Consider the following 22,357-nt stretch of genomic DNA (forward strand, 5'->3'; position numbering starts at 1 on the left):
TTCCTCCTTTGGAACTCCAGGACCAGTTGGAAGATTGGACTTTGACTTCTCCAGGGTCCTCTTCTCGTCCTTTGAGGCTATCTCAGATTACTATACCTACATTATATAAAATCCTTTTGCCTTAACCTTGGGTTTCAGAGAGAGGTGATTCTGTTTGGCGAATGCATCGCCCAGCCAAGTGGTGGAGAAAAAGATTATAGCAACTTTGGGCCTATAAAGAACCGCTTCGGCGACAGGTTTTCTTTTGGCGAGTTCTTTTGGGAGTGTTTCCATTAGCTCATCAACACATTGCTCCTGCACTTTGCCATAGATGTTATGCTTCTTCGGAGACTGTGCCTCACTTGTTTTGGCATTGTTCGTGCTCTCGTGAGCTTTTTGATCTGCTTTGACAGCGCCTGCGAGCGAGATTCCCATTTGTTCCGTTTGGGAAGTTCTTCTGGGTATTTGGGTTTCATCCATCCAGACCGGAGTTTCATCTTTTCTTCGTTTGGGTTCGCTATTGGGCACTATGGACTTTATGGACATATAGGAATTCTAAAGTCTTTGGTGATCCTACTTTCTCTCTGTTTGGCTTTTTTAGGCGTTCTCTGCAGCAATCTTTCTTTGATTGCTTGCAGACCCATTGCATAGATCATGAGGTCTTTTTGGCATATACTGAAATTTTCAGTTGATGTAATTGTAGCAACTTATTTTGAGGTTGCTACTCATATAATGTAATCAATCAAAGATTTCACCCAAAAAAAAAAAGTGTGTGTGTGATTCTATGTAGTCAATGCAGTCCCGTGCACTTCTACTCGAGCTCTAGGTACCTCAATTCCTTCTCCCGTTTTTCTTCTTCTGGGATACAGTTAAGATATGGAAGTGGGTTAAAGATGTTTCAGCACCAGATTGTTCTCAGGTTAATCCATTTGTTGTTAAAGCAGCTCGGGATCAGTCTATTATTGAGCATACTCAGCATACTTCTCTTCAGGATATGGAGTTACATGTTGAAGACCGGCTTAAACAGGATGATGCACATGGTACAACTCAGGCTGATGCAGAAGGTGAAGCTGTAATGATGTGTCATGATTTATCAGCTGCAACTCCTATGTCAGAGTGTGTAGATGGTACTCAATTCCCTATGCCTGTGAAGACGGTGCCATAGTCTCTTTCTCTTCAAGATGCAAATGTTCCTTTTTCATTGGATACTTTTCATCCTTGGTTCAGACAAGTTTTTGACCCTGTGGTTCAAAAATTCAGGTTGCCAGCTTATATCAAGAAGAATCACAAGGGGAGAGATTTCACTATAAAAAAAAGTGTGTATTTCTATGTATATAGTACTAGATATACTTTCTAGGATTCAGGGGCAGAGGGTCCTCCGGATTGAGAATCAAGACCGACCCCTCCTCCTTGTCAACGGCCCACATCCTCTCCAAAGGACAATGTGTGGGAGACGGTGTCAAACATCACTGCTTGGAACATTTGGATTGTCGGTTGCAATTTGGTCATGGGTGGCTAGCAGCTCCCCCAAGCAGCCACCCTCGTTGCCATTTGGCAAGATACCATTTATACCTTGTGCGCCATATGGGTGCGAGGGACGATGGGATCTCAAGCGACCGCCTGAGAGGCGTGCAGATCTATAGGGCTTGCTTGCGGGTGTCTTCTCCATCTTCACAGAATGAGGAATTCGTTGGTTGTACAGCTCTCCACTCTATTTGTGAGTTGGGAAATGGTATCCATCCAGGACGTGATTGGTTGCTAACATTTTGTACAATAGCTTTCTCTTTTCCTTTGTTGAAAGGTTTCCGAGGATTCAATTTCCTCTCAGCAATCTCAGCCAATTTAGTGAGGTCTTTCAAGGTGGTTGGGTTGAACATTTCAACCTCATACCTCACTTTCGGGGTAAGGGCTGCTAAATACTTCTTTCTCTCTTAGTCCCAAATTTTGTCATAATGGACTGTTCAATCATATGGCCAAGCTGAGAAACCAGCTTAGCAACTGGAGACTCCTCTCTCCCTCTTGCACTTGGATTATAATCCATGTGTATGGGCTTTTGAACTAAAGGCATAAACTCAGCGCCTTGCTCTTGGATGGGCTCGTTTCTCCCTTCACTTCTAAAGAAAAACTCCCTATCAAGAGATTCTTGAAGGAGAGATGTGAAGGTAATTCTATACATGAGTTATCATACTCAATATAAGTGTAACTCTCATCTACATTATCCTCTTCAGGAGGAGGTGATGGTGTTCTCTCCCTATCTCCTTCTGGTAGTGGAGGAAAAAGCATAAGTTCATTATTAATAATCCCTTCTCCTTCCATTCTTTCCTTTTAGTAATACAAGAGAAAAAATGACTTGTTGTAATTTCAGAAAAGGGGTTTATTTTACAGAAAAGTCAAGTGTTGTAGAGTTGGTGGTACTTATCTGACTCCCGCTTCACTTGTGTCGAAAAACCACTTTAAATGACCTCTTCTTCCTTCTCTTTTAGCCTTCCTTCCTTGTTTTTATACTGTAAACTAGTACACTCTGTTTGGGCTACTTATTTTGAGTGGATTGCAGCTCTAGATCCCGTTATAGGGGGTACTTGATGGGTGGATAACCCCCTTAAAATCTTGTTCCAATCCGACTTTCCATTGGGGAGAACGGGAGGGGTCTCTTTTCCTCACGGTTTAAGGGTTTTAAGGGTCTATTCGCACAGAGGTGGCCCGGAGGGGGGGGGAGGTTTGCCCTGAGGGGGGGGGAGGTTTGCCCTGTTGGGACACCCCGTTCCCCGTCCAAAGACCAAAAAAATTAGAGAAAGCCCTTACCTCAGGGGCTCCAGATTTTACGGTTTCCAAGATCAGAGAGAGCCTTTTGCAGCCACCCAGCCAGCCTTTTGTCGACCTTTTGGATCTCATCCAAACCGATGTTTCACATGCAGGTTTGGCAGAAGGCCTTCCAGATCTCAGTCAATACACTGTTTCGCGTGCAGATCTGCAAGTCTTCCGTTGCGGGGTTGTCACACGTTTTCCCTCCTATCCAACTCTCCACACGCGTGGCCTTCCTACGCTGCTCTCCCGCTGTGCCTCCCGTGCGGTCTTCCCTGCGCGTTGCCTTCTCATACAGCTCCCTTCTGTGAATGTTGCATTGGTTGCTGTCCCGCACGCTTGCGCCCTCCCTTTGCTCGCTTCTTCTCCTTCTCTTCCCGTCCCGATAGTGGATCATCGAAGCTCTGATACCAAATGTAAAGATCTAATTTCTCAAGAATGCAAATGTGTGCAATGCAAGCAAAATTTGAATGCCAATTGGCCCTCCAATGGGGAAGAGCGCTCTCGTGAGAGTACTTGTTTCTATTTCGACCTACATGCAAGGTGGAGAGAGATAGCGGATGAATGCAAGGTGAATAGAGAATGCTATGTGATATTTGCAATGAAAGGGTAATACCCTTTCATTAATGTCCCTTGAGATCACACAAGTTCCATCTTCCCATTTACACCTGCCCTTATCCTATGATCCATGCATCTACCATTCAATGCACCCTTTCCTTCCTATTGCCCGTAGGATTGGTCCTATCTACTCAGTTGATCCACCGCCATAACAAATCGGTCGGTGTCCATCATAAATACATATACATGTTACACCATTGGCGTATAATATATAATAATGTTTTAATGTCTACTAATCATGGATTAGTGATTTCTCTTGTCATGACATATTTCAGCTTGATGTTTTTGAGAAAACACCAGATGATGCACTTGCAGGTTTCTTCTCCCACTGTTCATGCCTGTGAAGAGTGCATATTTGATAAGATGCACAGGTTTCCCTCCAAGAAGGATGGTGCAGTACGAGCTGTTCGAAAATTACAGCTTATTCATAGTGATGTCTGTGGTCGCATGAGGACTCCTGCATTGGGTGGTTATCTCTATTATGTCACATTTATTGATGACTACTCAAATTACACTTATGGGATAAGTCCAATAGTGACACGTGGCACTCACATATGACTTACACATGAGCTAGTACTAGATCTCCTAGTACTTATACACCAGCACATCACATCAACACAATCTTTGGTTATGATATCTCCAACATCCCCCTTCAGAGCAAAGAGTGTGAGACCCAACATGCAAAGAGTAGACCGATCCCCTCTCCATCGCAATACTGCAAAGAGCAAGTCCAACTATCCAACAACCTCCCGTGTAATAGTGACTTCTCAGTCAGCTCCCCTTACTCTGAACTGGGTGGTCAATATCATCAAACCAAAGTAAAAGACAATACATGCATTTTTGGGAAACAACCTTGGGCAGAGTACCTCTTATTGATTCCAAATGCATTCAATTTAGAGGAACAACTCAAGGCTAAGAACCTTTATTTGACTCAACAAAAAAACACATAGCATAGAGGGCCTAGAAAGCCCAAGAATCCTAGGCATAATGCTCCTCAAATGAAAGGCCATGAACCTCGGCTATCGCTGCTTCTATCTCCTCAGGGGGCTCTTCAAGTTCAGCCTATTCTTCAGCAAGGAGATTGGCATGGTGCGTCTCTTATTCTTGCTCCTTCTTCTTGGTGCAATGAGCTTCAATATGTCCTTTCCTCTTGCTAAGTTTGCAAATAATGTTCTTGTTGGTCTTCCATTTGCTTGTGGAGGCAAATGCTTGATCACCGGGAGAGGCAAGTGGGGCTTCCTTATTACGACAGTCCTTCTCAATGAGTAGTGCCACCATATCATTCAACATGGTAGTAGCAAGGCGAAGTACTTCAAGAGTTTGCTCAAAGCGGGATATTCCATGCATACTCTTCATAAGGACAGCCATTTTATCTTGATCATCGGGTGGGCTTTTCAAACTTGAAAGCTCTTGAACAAGAGATTGAAACCTTGCGAGATGATAACTTAACTCATCACTCTCTTCCATTTTCAAATCATAAAACTTGAGCTTCAAAAAGACTTTAGAGTTGTTAATTTTATTACCAAACAATGCCTCAAGGCGATCCCAAACCTCCTTAGCTATTGACTTGAAGTCCACATGATGGATGAGAGAGTCGGCCAAGCAAAGACGAATGAGGGCAATGAAATTTGCATTCACCTGCTTCGAAAGCCTTTGGTGTTGCTAATCAAGTAATTCAACTTTGTCATCCTCAACAATGTCCCAAACGCCTTCACGCATAAGGAGCAGCTGCATCTTGGTTTGTCATGTGGGAAAACCTGTATCGGGCAAATATAGGTGTCTAGTGCTGCTCCAAATGCCCCAAAATGCAGAACTAAGTGAATCCAAGTCAAATAACAGTAAGTAAATACCCTGAAATGGCCAAGGGAAGAGCACATGTGGGCTTGATGACTGCTCAAGGTGCTATAGCAGGTCCAAAATCGTCAAGAAGGCAGTTGGAGGGTCGCCAAATGCAATAATATATCTCGAAATGTGTGAAGCGCTCCAGTAAACCAGCTCCAAGCCATACCGAGATGGGGTAGTTGTACCAAAATGCACAAGTAGGTCACCAGTCCTAAAAACGGCTGTTCTATATGAGCTAGAGGCTAGGAGCAGCCCCGAAAATGCTATGGAAGAGGCACTTCTGCAGCAACAACCCTAAGATGCCCCGAAAATACAACAGGTCGAAAAGGCCTTCAAAAGCCTCGAAAATCTGCAATAAATGCTCATAGATGGTCGATTTTTGATATCGTAGCAGCTTGCAAAACCTAGAATCCGCGTTGAAAGCTCCAAGACAGCTTCAAAGATCCACACGTGCAGGCATGCCTTGAACTGTGTGCCGACCAGCAAGCTAGGAGGAAGAAGATGCACTAACCAGCTATCCGAGAGGCTATTAATGGCCTAGGCACTGCTCCAAGAGACCCCGAATTGTGGCGGCTAGTTGAGGAGATGCTAAACGGGCAGGAATGAACGCAAAGGGCTGCAAGGAGAGGCGGTTATGGAGGCAGCAATGAAGGCAGCTGTGCAAAAATGCTAATTGGGTAGGAGGCAGCTGAAAGGAGGCGGAAATGAGCAGCGAGAGCTTCAGCTGAGGCGGAAATGAATGCAGAACTGAGGCGGCTGCAAGAGGGAGGAGCTTGAGCAGACTTAGGGTTAGGGTTAGGGCAGAGATGATGTGGCAGCTATGGCAGGGTTAAGCTGCTTTGATACCATGTTAGAAACAAAACTTTTACGAAAAACAAAAGGAAGACAATACTTAGCAAGCAAGGCAACTCTTATGTCGTCATCAGTGCCCAAGCATAAGCAACTATACTGGGTTTCTAAAGACCTGCGGAGACTCTTGGGCAAACCCAGTGCTTACTAAAATACGTCAAATAAACAAGAGAAAGAAAACAAGAAATAAAGAAGAAAGGAAGAAGGTGACTAAGCAAAAATAAACAAGCAAGTCAAGAAACAAACTCTTCCAAAAAAAATAGGAATAAAATCTCTCTCTCTCTCTCTCTCTCTCTCTCTCTCTCTCTTATCTAAAACATAAAATTAAAAGCTAAATGGACCCTTTTACACTTATGTATCGCTTCCTACAAAGAGGCAAAATTACATTCCTAACTTAGAAAGCACGAGCATACTCAATCAAACTCTCTTTTGAAACTAAAAGAAAAACGGGCTATTCAACTCCCCGCTTTTTGTTTTCAGCTTATGTTCAATCATTCTAAACATACCTATGGCCGATACACCATAGATAAAAGACTTCATATTTAAGATTGTGCGTACTTTTTTCATTATTTTCCTTGGATTATACCTCTTGTGTAAAAGTAAAGTGATCAAATTACTACATTGAGTGATAAAAGACTCCTTAGTTATACAAAGGCGGGAACATCTATGGAATTGGGAAGAAATGACTCCATATTTTGCCAAATCAAAAATGTTTGAGTCAATGTGAAGCATTTTTATAATGTGTAAACCTTACAGTAGTTTGTCTAGCGCGCGTGCACACACGCTTTTTTTTTTTAGTGAAATCTTTATATTTCTGTGTGGGAAACCTCAAAAGAGGTAAAAACCCACCAATAAGTACAAGGAAAAAGTTTTTACAAGTAAAACCTCAGAGCAAAAGTCATGAGGTAACCAAGTAAAAAGTTACATATCAAGCTGGAGGAGAATCAAACACAGCATCCTCCAGCTTCAAATTGTTGCTCTGTAAAAACTGATGCAGTGATGAAACCACACCATCAATAAAAACAAGCTGTTTTTTGCCCTTGTGATTCTTCTTGATATAGGCTGGGACCCGAAATTTTTGAATCAAAGGGTCAAAAACCTGTTGTAACATGGGATGGAAAGATTCCAATAAAAAAGGTACGTCTGCATCCCTGACAGAAGAAAACTCTGGCACAGGCATCAAAGGCATAGAAGCTAGCTCAACATCCGTATCTTCCGATAAAGAAGCTACATCTGATGAAATAGGGTTCAGCATTTGAGCTTCATTCGGAGGATCAATCTGAATAAGAGTAGAGGCAGTATCCTGAGAGACAGCATGCATATCATCCTGTAAATTGCCCTCTGCAAGGGGTACATCCATATCCTGAGTAGAAGGAAACTGATGGTGCTCAACAAGAGTGCAATCCTGAGCTTCTTCCGCAAGAGGAAGATTTGCCTGTGATTTATCAACCTTCCTCCAGTAGTGCTTCGGAGCAGTAGAGGACTTCACCAAAGAAGCCATAGCAGAAACCGGAGGAGAAGGGAGAGACAGCTGAAGAAGGAGCAGGTGGAATGGGCCTGGATATAGAAGGGCAAGCACGTGCAAAATGGCCAACCTGTCAGCACCGATAACATGCAGCGGGGAAAGATGCAAAATGGAGCCTGATGCGCATCAGATGAGCAAATCCCAAATCAAGATCCAGAGTAGATGGCACGGGCTGCATCATATCCCACAGAATGCAAAAACGAACATCACAAGAGGCTTGCAAGAACTCCTGTCTCAGTATATGGAGAGGCCTTCCCAAAAAAGCTGCAAGAGTTGGAAGATGCTGAAGAAGAGGCACATGTAGCGCTTTGAGAGTAATCCAAACCGGACAGTGAGTCAGAAGTGTTGCAGAAGGATCGAAAAGTGGATCCCAGGGCATAACATAAGCAAAGAAACCCGCTCCAGGAACACCAGCATCATTGACAAGGCGCTCTACCACCTCAATCGAAGAGCATTGGGCATAGTAAAATCCTTTGCCTAGAAAGACAAAGGAAGAAATACAATCCAGACCCATTGCAACATCAGCCCAATGACGGAGCTGAGCTGAGTTGAAGATAAAACCCTGCCCATAAAGTAGAGGCAAACTCCAAATTGTTGAGCATGTCGAAGACCAGAGACCAAAAGGGCAAAATCCAAGGAGCAAACAAGTGGGAAACTCGATGAAGGAACTTCTGTGACAGAGGCAGAGCACAATTGGCGAAGAAGATCCAGCTGGAGGGAAGAAGAAGGGCCATCAGAATCATCCAGCTTTGCCGATTTGATGCAAGGAGAGGCAGGCAGACCACCATGCTTTCGGCGAAGAAACACACGAGTAGGAGCAGAGGCAGAAGGAGGTGCCGAAGCGGAGAAAACAAAAGAGGGAGAAGGCTGCGCAGGGGACTGTACAGGTTGTACGATCTTCCGTACAGGCTGTACGGTCGACCGTACAGCCTGTACAGAAAGCCGTACAGCAGGGGCGAATGACTGTACGGAAGGGTCCACAGAGCACGAGGAAGGGACGGAAGGTTGCACAGGAAACTGTACAGGCGACGGTACGGAAGGCAGATTGAACGAAAATGGTACGGAAATCCGTACAGCTGACGGCAGCTGTACGGAAGATGGGGCAGGCAGCAGGGTTGTGGTGGGGGACTGTATGGACGGGGACTACGGATGGAGTCAAGTAGGAAGACGAGGCTGGCTGTGCAGAGGAGGAGATCTCCATCGCTCCTACACTCACTCCTACACTCACACACACACACACACTCTCTCTCTCTCTCTCTCTCTCTCTCTCTCTCTCTCTCTCACACTTTTTTTTATAAAACCAGTAACTATATTATTAACATGATATCAATGTACATGACATTAGACTCCAAAAGAGAGCCTAATGGAAGAACTCAAAAACAGTCAGAAAACACTTCAAGGCTAGTAGCATCCAAGTCCCTCGCAGCATAACTATCATATAAAGATTGCTTGAGGGACATTCTAAAGAAAGCATATGCCTGAGGAAACTGTTGTCCCATCCTAGAATGCAATCTCTGTGTCCAAATAGTCCATAGTACCCAAAAACGAGTCCAGTGAAAGAAAAGGAGGAATGGAGACATCTGAGATGAGAAGCATCCAAACATCCAAAAGAGTTTCCCAAATCTGATAGAGGGAAACCGAAGCCGCAGCAAATGAGAAACATGAGTGATCAATATCCGAGAGTGCGGGCAAGACCATAACAAATGGGGAACTGTCTCACGGTGATGAGAGCAAAGGGGCAGGAGGGGGAAGCAATGCGACGTGCTGCCAATTTCACCCCAATGGAAAAAGCTCCCACTATACATCTCCAAAAGAAAAGCCTCTGTTTCAAAGGCAATTTGGCTTTCCAAATTTTCTTGAGTCGTGATTGCCACCAAGATAAAGGCCTATCCAAATTCCAAAGAGTGTTGGCATGCTTATCAATCCATGGCGGTGGAAGAAGAAATCTGTAGACCATCGAGGAGGCCAGATTATGCATTGAAAGCGAACAGGTAGCAGGGGATAAGGAAGTCAGATTCCAGTCCAGTAATCTGTCCTATACAAACAGTGGAGGAACAGGAACAAATGGTTGCAACATAGTTGTAAGTATTCTCCAAATGGGCCTATGATGCAGACCCAAAGGGAATGTCCTGCAAGCTTGTGGGAATGAAAGCACATAACCATGTTGATCCACAACATCTCCACAAATCTTATGCCCAATTTCATAAGATTATATGCTTTAATAGGTGCCTGTAAAGCGAGAGGCCATTCAAACACCTTGCTCCAATGGATGCTTTCCAAGCGAAAAGAATTACCATGATGGGAAGAAGCACCTGTCCATTTAGCATAAGAGAGAATCTCTTCCAATCATGAATAAAAGCAGTAGAAACAGGACAACCAGGAATTTTCCCCTGAAATGTGGTCATGACTACTTCCCAGTGATCTGTAATCCAATGCCCATATGCATGGGACGTCATGTTTCCACACATAGCTGCTAACATAATAGCCCATGGCTGTTTTTGCTGAAAAAAATCAGCAATCATAGTGCTCTTTCTTGCCAACATATGAAACTGAAGATTGAGAATATTCAGTCCCCCATGAGTCTTAGGAGAACAAACAGACTGCATGGGAAGTAGTCGCAATGCCTTTTTGTGAGATTTGCTTTTCCAAAATATCTCCATAGCCTGGGACATATAGGAAGCCAAATGCTTAAAAGACCAAGGAAGAAGAGGCAAATAAAATTGCACGTATGCCATAATGATAGACTGTACTATCCGAAGTCGAACATGTAGAGGCCAAGTGGACAAATGCCAGTATTCCAGCTTCTTGTTGATCTTTTGAAGCACCCATTTGAGCTGTTGTTGAGGAGTAATATTCCAGCCAATGGGATACCCTAAATGCCTCACAAGAGTATGGGAAGGGAGGATGTGGCCTGGCCAGAGAAGTGCATGCCAATCAGCTTCTTTCAATGCTAGAAGATTCGATTTCTGAAAGTTAATATGCAGTCCAGCAGCTATGCGAAAATCATTCAGAGTATGCATCAAATGAGAGAGGTCACTTTGAGAATTCCTGGGCATGAAATATGAATCATCAGCATATGCCTGTGCAAGAAACGGCTGTGTCCCTGGAATTTGCAAGCCATGAAGCTGCCCTGTATCTGCAAGATGGTCCATATGCAACAATAACGGATGAGTAGCAATGGCATACAATAGCGAACTAAGAGGGCAACCTTGTCTCACTGAGCGGGTCATAGTCCATGCTCTTGACAACCCACCACCAAGCAAACACTGCGCAGTGGCATGAGAATAGAACCAGTAAATAATATGGACCAGCCGAGGGCCAAATCCCAATTTATGCATAGTCTGAGAAATAAAATCCCAATGGACAGTATCAAATGCTTTGGCAATTTCCACTTGCAGAATGAGAACATCTTGTTTAGAATATTTGGCATACTCAATTGCAAGCAAAGCATTGGAGATATTGTCAGTAATCTGTCTTTTGGGAAAACACATACTGCCTAGGATGAAGTCCTGCTTGCAAGATAAATTGAACCCTGAGGACAATCATTTTGACAATGAGTTTGTAAATGACTGGCATAAGAGATATGGGCCGCCAATCAGCCATTGTCTCACACAACCTTTTTTTGGGGATCAATTTGACAAGGCCATGTTTCCAAGAAGGAGGAAGAGATTGTTCTGCCCAAGCATGATTGATCATAAGAAGCAGAGTGTTCTTGAGATCACCCCAAAATGCACGGAAAAATTCTACAGTCAATCCATCCCAACCAGGAGAGCTGCCTTTACGTAAATGACTCAAAGCATCATCCAGTTCATTAAGCATAAAGGGCTGCTCCAGTGCACGAGCCTGTTCCGAGGATAATATGGGCTGAACATGCATCAGAAATTGAGACCTAGCTGCATTCACTTGCATTGAATGATCAGGCTGAGGAGAAAAGAGATGCTCGAAATGACTAGAGCATTGCGATTCCAATTCTGATTTGGAGGTAGTCCAGGTGCCATCATCTTGCCTGATCCTACAAATATCCTCCTTTCGCCTATCCGCATGCAGGCTTTTAAAAAAGGCTTTGGAGGAGCAGCCCTTATCCAAAAGGGGTTTTATGCGAGTTCGGATTTGCCACTTCTTTAATTTGCGAAGATCATTTTGATGGATGATGTGAACCGCATAAGCACAAGAATCCTATTCAGAGGAGGTGAGCTGCCTATAAGAGCTGATTACATCCATTTGTTGCTTATGAGATTGAGCCCATTTCAGCTTAAGCCTGAGGTTTCCCATGTAACTCTGTCCATAATCTTGAATAACAGCCTGCAAACGATGGGTAAGACTGATCCAAGCGAAATCCATGTCCTCCTGAGCATGTAAGAGGAGGGGGTGGACAGCCACTCTCACCATGTTCTGAAATTGTTAATGAAGCAAATAAGCACTATTAACATGGAGTAGGCGACGACCAAAAAAAGACATATCATCTGTCAAACGTGCTATAGATAATGTCAAGCATACTGGAAAGTGATCAGATAGCAAGAGGGAATGATCAACCCATAGTGCACATGTGAAACTAGCATACTGCTGAGCATGCAACAAATACCATCTGTCAAGTCGAGCCCAGTAATGAGTAAAGGCATTGTGATGGTATGTGTAACCCATATCTCTATCCCTTGTTGAGAGCCATAAATCTTCTGCATGCAAGAAAGAAAGCATATCTTCCCAATGTCGAAGCTCAGTGGGGATCATGTGAGAACGATGAGTGGTGTTGTCTTGGATGGCAGGCGAGTTATTAAAGTCTCCACACAAAAAGGCCTTAGACAGCCATGGATATTGTTTGAGGGAGGCCCACATTCGAGCTCTTGTCGCAGAAGTTTGAGAGGCATAGACAGATGCTATTTCATAAAGATCAGCATGACAGATGCATCTAATCACCATCCATCGACCCTGGGGGTCATTGTAAGCAACCGTGGGCTGCATATCATGTTTCACCAGCATGCATACCCCCGAAAAGTGCATTGTACCAGCATAAAAGATGTGATGACCAGCAAAGTGGCCTTGCTGGCCAGCCAAGAAGTGTTGGTTGTGTTCCTGTAAAGAAATTACATCGGGGTGCATTCTATGTACATAGTGCCAAAAAAGTCTCCACTTATTGACATTGCAAAGACCTTGAACATTGTATGTAATGCAAGTAATTGAAGTAGACATAGAAGGTATGTACAGCCGAACCAAAAAGCATAGTGAAGGTGTAAGTTGTCAGGCCTCAGCCATGACATCGACGTCCACTTGGCCTCCTGGATCAGCTCTATAATCCTCATCATTGTCACGTACAGGGATGCCCCTCTTGAGCACATCAACCCACAGTTGAGAAGTGAGGCTATCAGCAGGGGTAGAGGCCTAAATAGGGGTGGAAGTAGAGGCATCCCAATGGCGAGATTGTAACGGTCGTGGCTTGAGCGCAAATACCTTTTTGGGTTGCTGCCAGGCACCCTGGGGAGAGGGATGAGATTCTGAAATTTTGCCCTTTCCCTTATCCTTTTGCTTGGCTAAAGCCTGAACCACATTTTCTTTGGGTGGGGCAGATTTAGATGCCATATCCCCCAACTTGCTAGGCATAGCCTTAGGCCCCGGACCATAAGTTGGAGGGGAAGTATTTTCTGGAGCAATAGCTGTAGGTGGGAGCTGATGCAGAACTGCAGGACACTGTGAAGCTAGGTGGCCAAACTTATGACATGTGAAACAAGCACCTGCAAATACTCCCCATTTCAAGTCAAAATATTTTTCGCCCAAGGGAACATCCTCCACCTCTACCGCAATGGAAGGAGGGGTTGGGTGATCTGTATCCCAAAGAACACAAAACCGATTTCGATTACCCGAAGGACGGGGTGGGCATACAACTTGCCCCAAAGTAGCTGCCAGACTTGGTAACTCAGCCCTCATATAGTCCAGAAAGTCCACTACCTCAACCCATACAGGGCAGTGATGTCGAATGAGACCGTGATGATCCTTATGTGGCGACCATGGCATGACATGGACCATTTGTCTGCCATAGAATAGAGGGGACATCTCCAATATCTGCTGACGATATGAGGCATCCAAAAAGTGCACTTCATAAAAACCTCGAGAAGCAAAGTAGACTCCTTCAACAAAGCAACCTCCCAACAAAGCCTGAACCCACTGAGCTACATCATTTACTGAAGGTAGCTTCCCTAGGAAGAAAATGATGACTGCTTGCTGAGAAAACTTTTGGAGAGGAGCGACCAATGAGGGCAGCTTCAGCTTATATTTAAGGGCCGGGGGAGGTTTGGCCCACTCCTTCCGGCTGTGATGAAATTCATCCTTGAGCACGTCGAAAACATAGTGAGCATCTACAGAGGCTGAAGTAGAGAAATCAACTTGCTGTCTTTTGGAGTCCCGGGACAGGTCCTTCCGGGAATAGCTTTTAAGATGGTCCTCCATGGAGGTAAGCAGGGCAAGATCGATGAAGAGGCAGAAAAAACCAGAGCTGTACAGCAGGGTTTGTATAGGGCAAACAGCACGGGAAAAATATAGGGCAAATAGTACGGACAAGACGAAACTGTACGGACTGTACGGATAAACGGGACTGTACGGACTGTACGGGATGCTGACAGGGCACGCGGAGGCTGTACGGAGGAAAATGAATTGGACGGAGATGCTGACGGGGCGTAGGGGGGCTAGACTGTATGGAAAAAGGCGGGGTGTACAGACGTACGGAGGGGGCTTCAGAAGGGAACAGCGATGGCGATGCACACACACACAACTGGAACGGGATTGCACGGGGTTGCGCAAGAAGGGGCAGGCCTGTTCGTACGGCCGTACGGCACCTGTACAGCGACCGTACAGGTGTACGGGCAGATGGGGGAGCTGTACGGGACCTCCTCTGTCTCACGACCTGCTCTCTCTCACGCTTCTCTCTCACACACACCTCAAGACACACACCATCTCTCTCTCTCTCACACACACACACACACTGCGTGCGCACGCACACACACACACACACATGGGCACGCATACATGCACGCACGCACACGCACATCTATATAGATAGATAGATAGATAGATCCATCTGTGTAGTGTGTGTGTGGTGTGAGTCTGTTGGGGGGGAAGGGTGACATTTCCATCTTTGTTTACTTAATATTCTCTCTAAATTGTGTTACTTGACATCAAAAGTGTACTCCTTTAATAGGGCCTTACTTATATCCATCCTTAATAATTATCATAAACATGATGTATAAAGGTTAGAAACTTACAAGTTTTGAAGGGTGGCAATCTCTCCAAGTTCTGGTGCAATAAAGCCATCAAGATATTGATTGCTCAGATTCCTGGGAGATCGAATACCCAAATTAGCGACAATATTTTGTGAAGCTTCACATTGTCAAAGAATAGTTGTTAAGACACAAATAAAAACATCCTGATGGATCTGAATCAGGATGATTGAAGCTTCATGTCTTATAGATAGTACCTAGACATAAATTGAAAGAAAAAACCAATATTTTTTAATGCATATTGCGTTGAATCTAATGATATTTACACTAATGCATATCATTCTGCATTATCAGTATTCTAGAGAAAGGAAAAACCAAATGAATGGTTTCCTATCACACCCTAAGGCAACTATATGGAAACTCTACAGATCACCAAGTAGCCAATCTTATAGTCATAAGTTGTGAAAAAGCCAGTCTTCTCCTTGTTGCATCTTTATTAAAAGGGTTACTTTTCAGGCTAGGAAAATTTTGCTAATGCCATAGTATAGATTCCCAGTGAAATTCCTAATCCATTGTTAGCACTGCCTTCCAGGCAGCACTCTAGTTACACTTTTGTTAAAAAGTGTACACACTTTGTTGCCAAGTGGCCCCCTTCTGTTTTGGTTCTCTCTCTCTCTCTCACACTTTCTTTTTTTAAGAACTCTCTCTCTCTCTCTCTCTCTCTCTCTCTCTCTCTCACACACACACACACTTAGACTTTGCAAATCTCTTTGCATTTGCAAGCGGTTGCATCGTCCCCATTCATCTTGACAATCGTATGCATCTCGCAAACCTTATGGCAGTGCTCACGAGTACTTGTACTCACTTGTTATTCAAGCAAGCTAGCACATCTAGCATCATCTCCTCTCACACTGCTCTTCCGAATGTCCTCCCATCCGCGTCTCTTCCATCTTCATCCCCTCCTAGTCGTACCCACTCTCAGTCAAAAATGACTTCCCTTATTGGCCATGGGAATCCTCCACCCTCAGGCTACCCTCTACCACCTTGCTCCTTCATGACCTCTAGATTCCCGAATGTCCCAAAGAGTCCATCCATATAATCTTTAGGTGATGCCCTCCACCTCTTCCTGTGCAGTCATAACTCCTCCATGTGCAGCTTAAAGGTGGCTTAGAGGTGCCCTGATCCTCTTTAACGTCGTGTCGCATCGATTGGACTGAACTCAATGAGCTAAGAGTCTTGGATGGTAGACTTAGTAAACCCTTATGTTAATGTTTCTTGATCGCCATGGAGCTTCCTGTTCTTCAAAGTTAGCATGAATATGAGTCAAGAAGTCATCTTGACTATTACCCAGGTGACTCACTAATCGAGGGTGTTGTCTTGTTTCAAGAGGTAGAGGATCGATCGAAAAATACCCACGGGGTTGGTTGCATGGCATGGTCTACCTCTATCTGAGGCTACCTCGGAATCCGTGTATGAAACTGGCCTTCGATAAACAAAAGGCCAGTGATCTTCTTCTACTCAGTCATAAACTTCATGAATAGCCACAATGCAAGCTTCAGTCACTTAAATCACTTAGCACAACTTAGAAACAAGCTTCAACAACAACAAAGGTGAGGCTAGAATGCCCCTGCTCAATGAAAACAGTACATAGTGCATCCACTGGCCCCAAATGCCTTGGCGCCCCTTACGGTATTTATTTAATGCTTCTGAATGGAAACACTTTACAACAAGGGTTCAACCTTGCACTGTTCCTCTCTGCAAATCCTCTACTTGTCTTCAAGGCATCTAATCCCAGTGCACCACTAGAATTCCCACTGGCAAGGCATACTCAGGCATTCACTTCTGATCTGACACAACTTAGAGGCATTTAGGCATCCAAACCACTAGCAAACTGAGCTCAAGGCAGCCTCAAGGCTATCACATGCATCCAACGCTGTCCTTAGGCCTTCCATAGAATCACCCTTGCCTTTGGGTGGTTCTTAGAACCTGTTGGAGTCCTAAAAGGACTACACATAACACACATGCACTGCAAAAAGCTGCAAAGCAAGAAAGAACAAGGAAAAACCTAACCTGGAACCAACTCCCGCTGTCTGTGGCAGAGGGACGAGCTCCTTCCTCGCACCTATCCTCTGTCCAGGCCCCCTACAAGGTGCACCAAGTGTCTTCCAGCAATCAGGAGAAGAGAGAAATGAAGGTAGAGAGCAGAGGGTGAGCAAGAAAGAGCTGTAGAGGAAAGATGGTTCACAGATCTGCCCCGAAATGATTGCCTTAGGATCTGTGCCGGAGTCCTCCTAAGAGAAGGTGCCAAAAGCAGCATGGAAAGTTCCTCCTGCAGCCTGCACTGGTCCAAAACAGCTCCAGAAGCCACCACGCAGCCAAAAACATGTTCACAAAGGTCCAGCTTAGCAAAAGACAACCCCGGGCACCTGCTGGAGATAGCTGAACATGTCCGTACGGATGTCCATATAGTCCATACGAAAATTTTCAGAAAGTTCAAAAATGACTTCTGGCACTTCCTAGAAGTGTGTACTAGCCTTGGAACAGTCAAAACAAAGTTAAAACGGCTTAAAACGGTTGAAAACAGGCTTGAAACAGCTCAAACAGCTCAAAAACTGCACAATAACAACTGAAGACGTCCAACACCTCTGGGAGAGTGAGGGGAGAGAGATGGAAGGTGGGGAAGAGCATGCATACACATGCATGACAAATGGCATCTCCTCCTTGCCATTTTGCCCCTCCATTAAATTCCTAACCCCCATACCAAGGACAACGTTGGTTGTCCTTGGGCCCAACTTTTAGACCCCTCTTTCAAAGCCTTTGCCTTGCCCCTAGGACCTAGTGGTGCACCTAGACTTTGCCCTTAGGAACTTCTAGGAAGTGTGCACTTCCTCTAGCCAGTCCCTCACGGCCAAACCATTCTAACACTTAACCATAATTAACCTTGGGTTAAGCGGAGGTTGAGTTACGAAGATACTTTACATCACTTTTCACGTCCTCGTGACATACCCTCCTCTTAAAACAACAAACTACCTAGGTTGCTACTAAAAAAGTACAAATAGGCAAAAATAGCCCATACCAGAATATACATCATCTGTAAGATACAACTTGCAATGATAATATGGGCTAGGAGAGCTCGAGAGTCCATCCATACATCGATGTATCCTCTATGTCGAGTGTCGCGAACACCCATCATGGAGACCTCATGGCAGAAATATTGTCAGCAAGCAACATCTCGGGTGAGACAATCGGTGCTACCAAGCGATCTCCGGATATATGAGCAGTCTGAATCAAGGAAGGGGAGGTGCTACCCTCCTCTTGAGCTCCTCTTGAGCACTAGGCAATGCTCCAGATCTCTGCTTTGCTGAACCTGTAGGAGCATGTACTGTAGTTGGCGCAAGCTGAAACGAGTCAAGGTAGAGCTGCAAAATCTGAGGTGAGTCTGCCAGGTCACCCTCCTCCATCCACCTCACATCCAATGCATGATAATTCATGAACTTCACCAGGTAGCAACAGGAAACTCTACCTTTCACTTTTCTTTCCATGTGTGCCAAAATCTGTTCCGGAACCAAGATTTCATCCAACTCTTCCACCTTGGGCTGATCCTCATGCAGCAGGCACATCACCTTGGAAAGGCTTCAATAAACTCACATGAAAGGGATTGTGTATGGTCCTAAGTGGCAGGTAGCTTCAGCCTGTAAGCTACATCATTAATGCGTTCAAAAATCTTTAAAGGACCATAATACCGCATCTTTAGCTTTGTGTACACTTTCGTCTTGCCTTTCATCTTCCTGAGTCGTGCTGTTTGAAAACGCAGCAGCACCTAATCGCCCTCTTTCAAGAGCAACTCGCAGCGATGCTTATCGGCTGCCCGTTTGTGCTTCTCTTGGCTTTTCTAGAGGGCTATTTTGACCTTTTGGTAAGCAACATCCAAACTTTCTACAAATCTGTCCGCTTCAAAAATCTTCTCTTTCGTATGCAGAATGGGAGGTACCTTCCGTTCTCCTGCCACAATTGCAAAGGGGGCTTTCCTCGTGGATGAGTGTCAAAAGCTGCAATTTCTTTGGGACCCCATCTGAAAGTGACCCCTTTCTTCTGTAAGGCATGTAAAGGAGATGCAATCTCAGCAAAATACCGAATGAACCTCTTGTAGTACGAGCACAAGCCCAGAAAGCTACGTACTTCATGGATGTTCTTCAGGTGTGGCCAATTCCTGATGGCCTCTACCTTGGTAGGGTCCATCCTAACTCCATCCTTGAAAACAATGTGCCCGAGAAAATGGATCTCATGCATGAAGAATTCACTTTTCTTGGCATTGACAAGCAGCTTATGCTTCCGTAGCTCCTCGAGAACAATTGTCAGGTGCTTCCTATGTTCAGCCTCATCCTGAGAGAACACGATGATATCATCGAAGAAAGTGCCAACAAAGGTTCGGTGCTCTCTAAAAATCCTGTCCATCATTCTGTTGAAGGTGGCACGTGCATTAGTTAACCCAAATGGCATGACAAGAAACTCGTACAGACCAAATGTGGTACGAAATGCTGTTTTGTGAACATCCTCTGGCTGAATTCTGATCTGATGATAACCACTCTTCATATCAATGCGGCTGAACATTCCAGACCCCTGTAACCTATCCAAAATATCATCTATCCGAGGTATAGGGAATCTGTTCTTAATGGTAATCTTATTGAGGGCTCTATAGTCAATGCACATCCGCCAGGATCCATCCTTCTTCTAGACCAAGAGCACGGGTGAGCAGTAAGGTGAGCTGGGCTGAATATGCCCCTTCTCCAGCAGGTCCTTGACCTGGTTCATAATTTCCTCTTGCTGGGCTGCACTGACCTTGTAAGGAGGTCGGTTAGGAGGACTGCTACCAGGGATTATATCTATCGTGTGGTCTTCTGGCCTTTCAGGGGGCAACTCCTATGGAAGTGAGTCAGAAAACGGTCCCTAAACTGAAAAAGAAAATCTGTCCGCTGTTTTTCCAGCTTAGAAAAATGAGACTCTTCTTCTACTGACTTCTTTTCAGATGCAAACACTAAGTACGCTGAAAGATGCTTTTTCATTACGTTGCCAATGGCAGAAGCAAATACAACACGGATGGATTCTCCCTTCAATTTAGCATCCAGAACGTGGGTCTTGCCACGGTGAGTGATTGTGATTGTTTTATTCTTTGTATCCAAAACAGCCCCAACACAAAAGTGCCAAGGTATCCCCAGTAACACATCACAACCATTCAACGGCATAATATAGAACTCTTCTGTGTCCACGTAGCTCTGAATATGCATCCGCAGCTTACCTATCACCGGAGTAACTGACTGGCTGAATCCCGGACAAGCCATATCTGCATCACACAAAGGACCCATCTCTTCTTGCCCTTATTCCTAACTTTCCAGCCAGCTCTGGAGAGATGAAATTGGCCTTGGCTCCCGGATCGAAAAACATCAAAGCTGTCTGGTCTCTTATCTTGCCCCATGCCCGGCATAACTCTGTAGCATCTGTATTCTGAACAGCCCCAATCAAGTCTGGCAAAAGACCAGCAGTGGGCTTGGGCTTTTTATTCTTTTGATCAGTCCTCTTTTCCTCCTCGTGCTCACCCTGCTCAGAAGGAAGGAACTTCCGCTTCTTATGTGGGCATTCAAAAGCCCTGTGGCCTTCCTCCTTGCAAATATAACACTTGTTGGCATCATAAAGAATTTGCTTTTCCTCATCAGACATGCGGGTCGGTACTCACCTCTGTCCTCCAACAAACTTTGCCTTCATGGGCTGTGAAAACTTTCTGAACTTCTTAAGGGATTCCGTCTTGCTGCCCTTTGACCTTGATGTTTCCTGTGAGCTTCCTTTGAACCCAGAAACTTTCCCTTGCATTAGTGCATAAGCTGTAGTGGCATTCTCAACCAACTGAGACCCTTGTCTTCGTGCAGTAGTCCCAAATCTCCTTTGGCAACCCGCAGCAATATCTTTCAATTTGCTCGGACAGCGGTACATGTCTGTAAGAATTCACTGGCAGTAGGGCTTCCCAAATCTTCTTATTGTAGTCCTCCAAATTTCTGCAATTTGCAGCATCCAACTTGAAAAAGGTGGCTGCCTTTTGGACTTTGGAGATTCTGTGAAGTGTCCACCTGAGTAGGCAGCATCAAACTGTTGCACGAATGTCAAAGCCTTCAATCTGTCCTGCATCCATTGAAAGTCTCAAACTTGACAGTTGCCCCTCCCTCCTTGTAATCTTTCAATTTGCCTTTAGGGGTGAGATTGTCATAAATGGGGGCCTGTAAAAACGGTGGGGGCATCACTGCTCCCGCATTCTGAGCCATTCCAACCATACCCATGGTGGGGTTTGGCATTCCAGGTCCCACTCCCTGCATCTGTGGCATATTCCAAGTATTGCCCATTGTCCCAGGCATTCCTGTCTACATTCCAGGCTTCATCCCAATGTTTGAGTACATCATATTGGCATTTGCAAGGGGCATTCCACCCATCATAGGTTGCTGGAAATTCTGCATTCCCGGCTGCGTGCTGCCCATAAAGCTACCTGGCATTCCGGGTGCCTCTGCGGATGGTGCCACCATTGCCTGAAAAACTGATCCCCCTCCGAAATATCCTAGATGCATCGTGGGCTAAGGAAAGGCTTGTTGTCCCTGATTGACTGAATGGAAGTTTTCATTACCCACTACAGGGGTGATCGAGGGCATCTCTGACGGCTGTCCACCGAAAGAAACATGCCTAGGGGTCTTCTTATGCTTCTTATGTTTCTTCTGAGATGACTTTTTGCTTCCAGGGGAAGCAACCATAGGGGGAGGAGCTTGCATAATCTCCATGACAACATGTTGCAACTGCGACAAGGCTCCCGCTACACTTTGCATTCGTAGCTGAAAAAGTGCATTGGGATCAAGCTTCTCTGCCTCGTCTACCTCATCCTGTGAGTCCTCCATGGCATGCTCAGGAGAGACTGGATGAGCCCCACTATCCTGCTGGTCATCACCCCTGCTAGTATTGTGCTCCTCTTCAAAGCTCTCTGATGCTTTGTCTTCGTCCTGCCCCTCCTGCTCTGAAATGGTCAATGACCTCTCACGGTGTGACATACTTGCTAAGATTGATGGCTATAGCAACAATTGCACTGAAGGTGTCCTTCACCCAACACTACCAGGGCCCACCTCTGTAGGAAGATGGTGACGATCCCGACAATGGAACCAATGAAACCGGCATAAACTTCATAAATAGCCACAATGTAAGCTTCAGTCACTTAAATCACTTAGCACAACTTAGAAACAAGCTTCAACAACAACAAAGGTGAGGCTAGAATGCCCCTGCTCAATGAAAACAGTACACAGTGCACCCACTGGCCCCAAATGCCTTGGCGCCCCTGACAGTATTTATTTAATGCTTCTGAACGGAAACGCTTTACAACAAGGGTTCAACCCTGCACTGTTCCTCTCTGCAAATCCTCTACTTGTCTTCAAGGCATCTAATCCCAGTGCACTACTAGAATTCCCACTGGCAAGGCATACTCAGGCATTCACTTCTGATCTGACACAACTTA

The 22,357-nt window shown here is 45.0% G+C and overlaps 1 protein-coding gene across 3 annotated transcripts in view; it reads right to left on the reverse strand.

Moving 5' to 3' along the window:
• The window catches only part of LOC147880796 (putative LRR receptor-like serine/threonine-protein kinase At1g63430), a 93,290-nt gene that overhangs the window by 48,698 nt on the left and 22,235 nt on the right, over window positions 1–22,357 (reverse strand). For all 3 annotated transcript variants that reach the window (XM_087371078.1, XM_087371079.1, XM_087371077.1), the window contains exon 3: window positions 14,866–14,937. In XM_087371078.1, the coding sequence (XP_087227204.1) occupies window positions 14,866–14,937 (72 nt within the window). The remainder of the gene's footprint in view (window positions 1–14,865; window positions 14,938–22,357) is intronic.

Source organism: Dipteris shenzhenensis, chromosome 32 (genome assembly GCF_047967505.1).
Source record: "Dipteris shenzhenensis isolate YYH24624 ecotype China chromosome 32, Dip_SZ_1.0, whole genome shotgun sequence".
Classification (NCBI taxonomy): Eukaryota; Viridiplantae; Streptophyta; class Polypodiopsida; order Gleicheniales; family Dipteridaceae; genus Dipteris; species Dipteris shenzhenensis.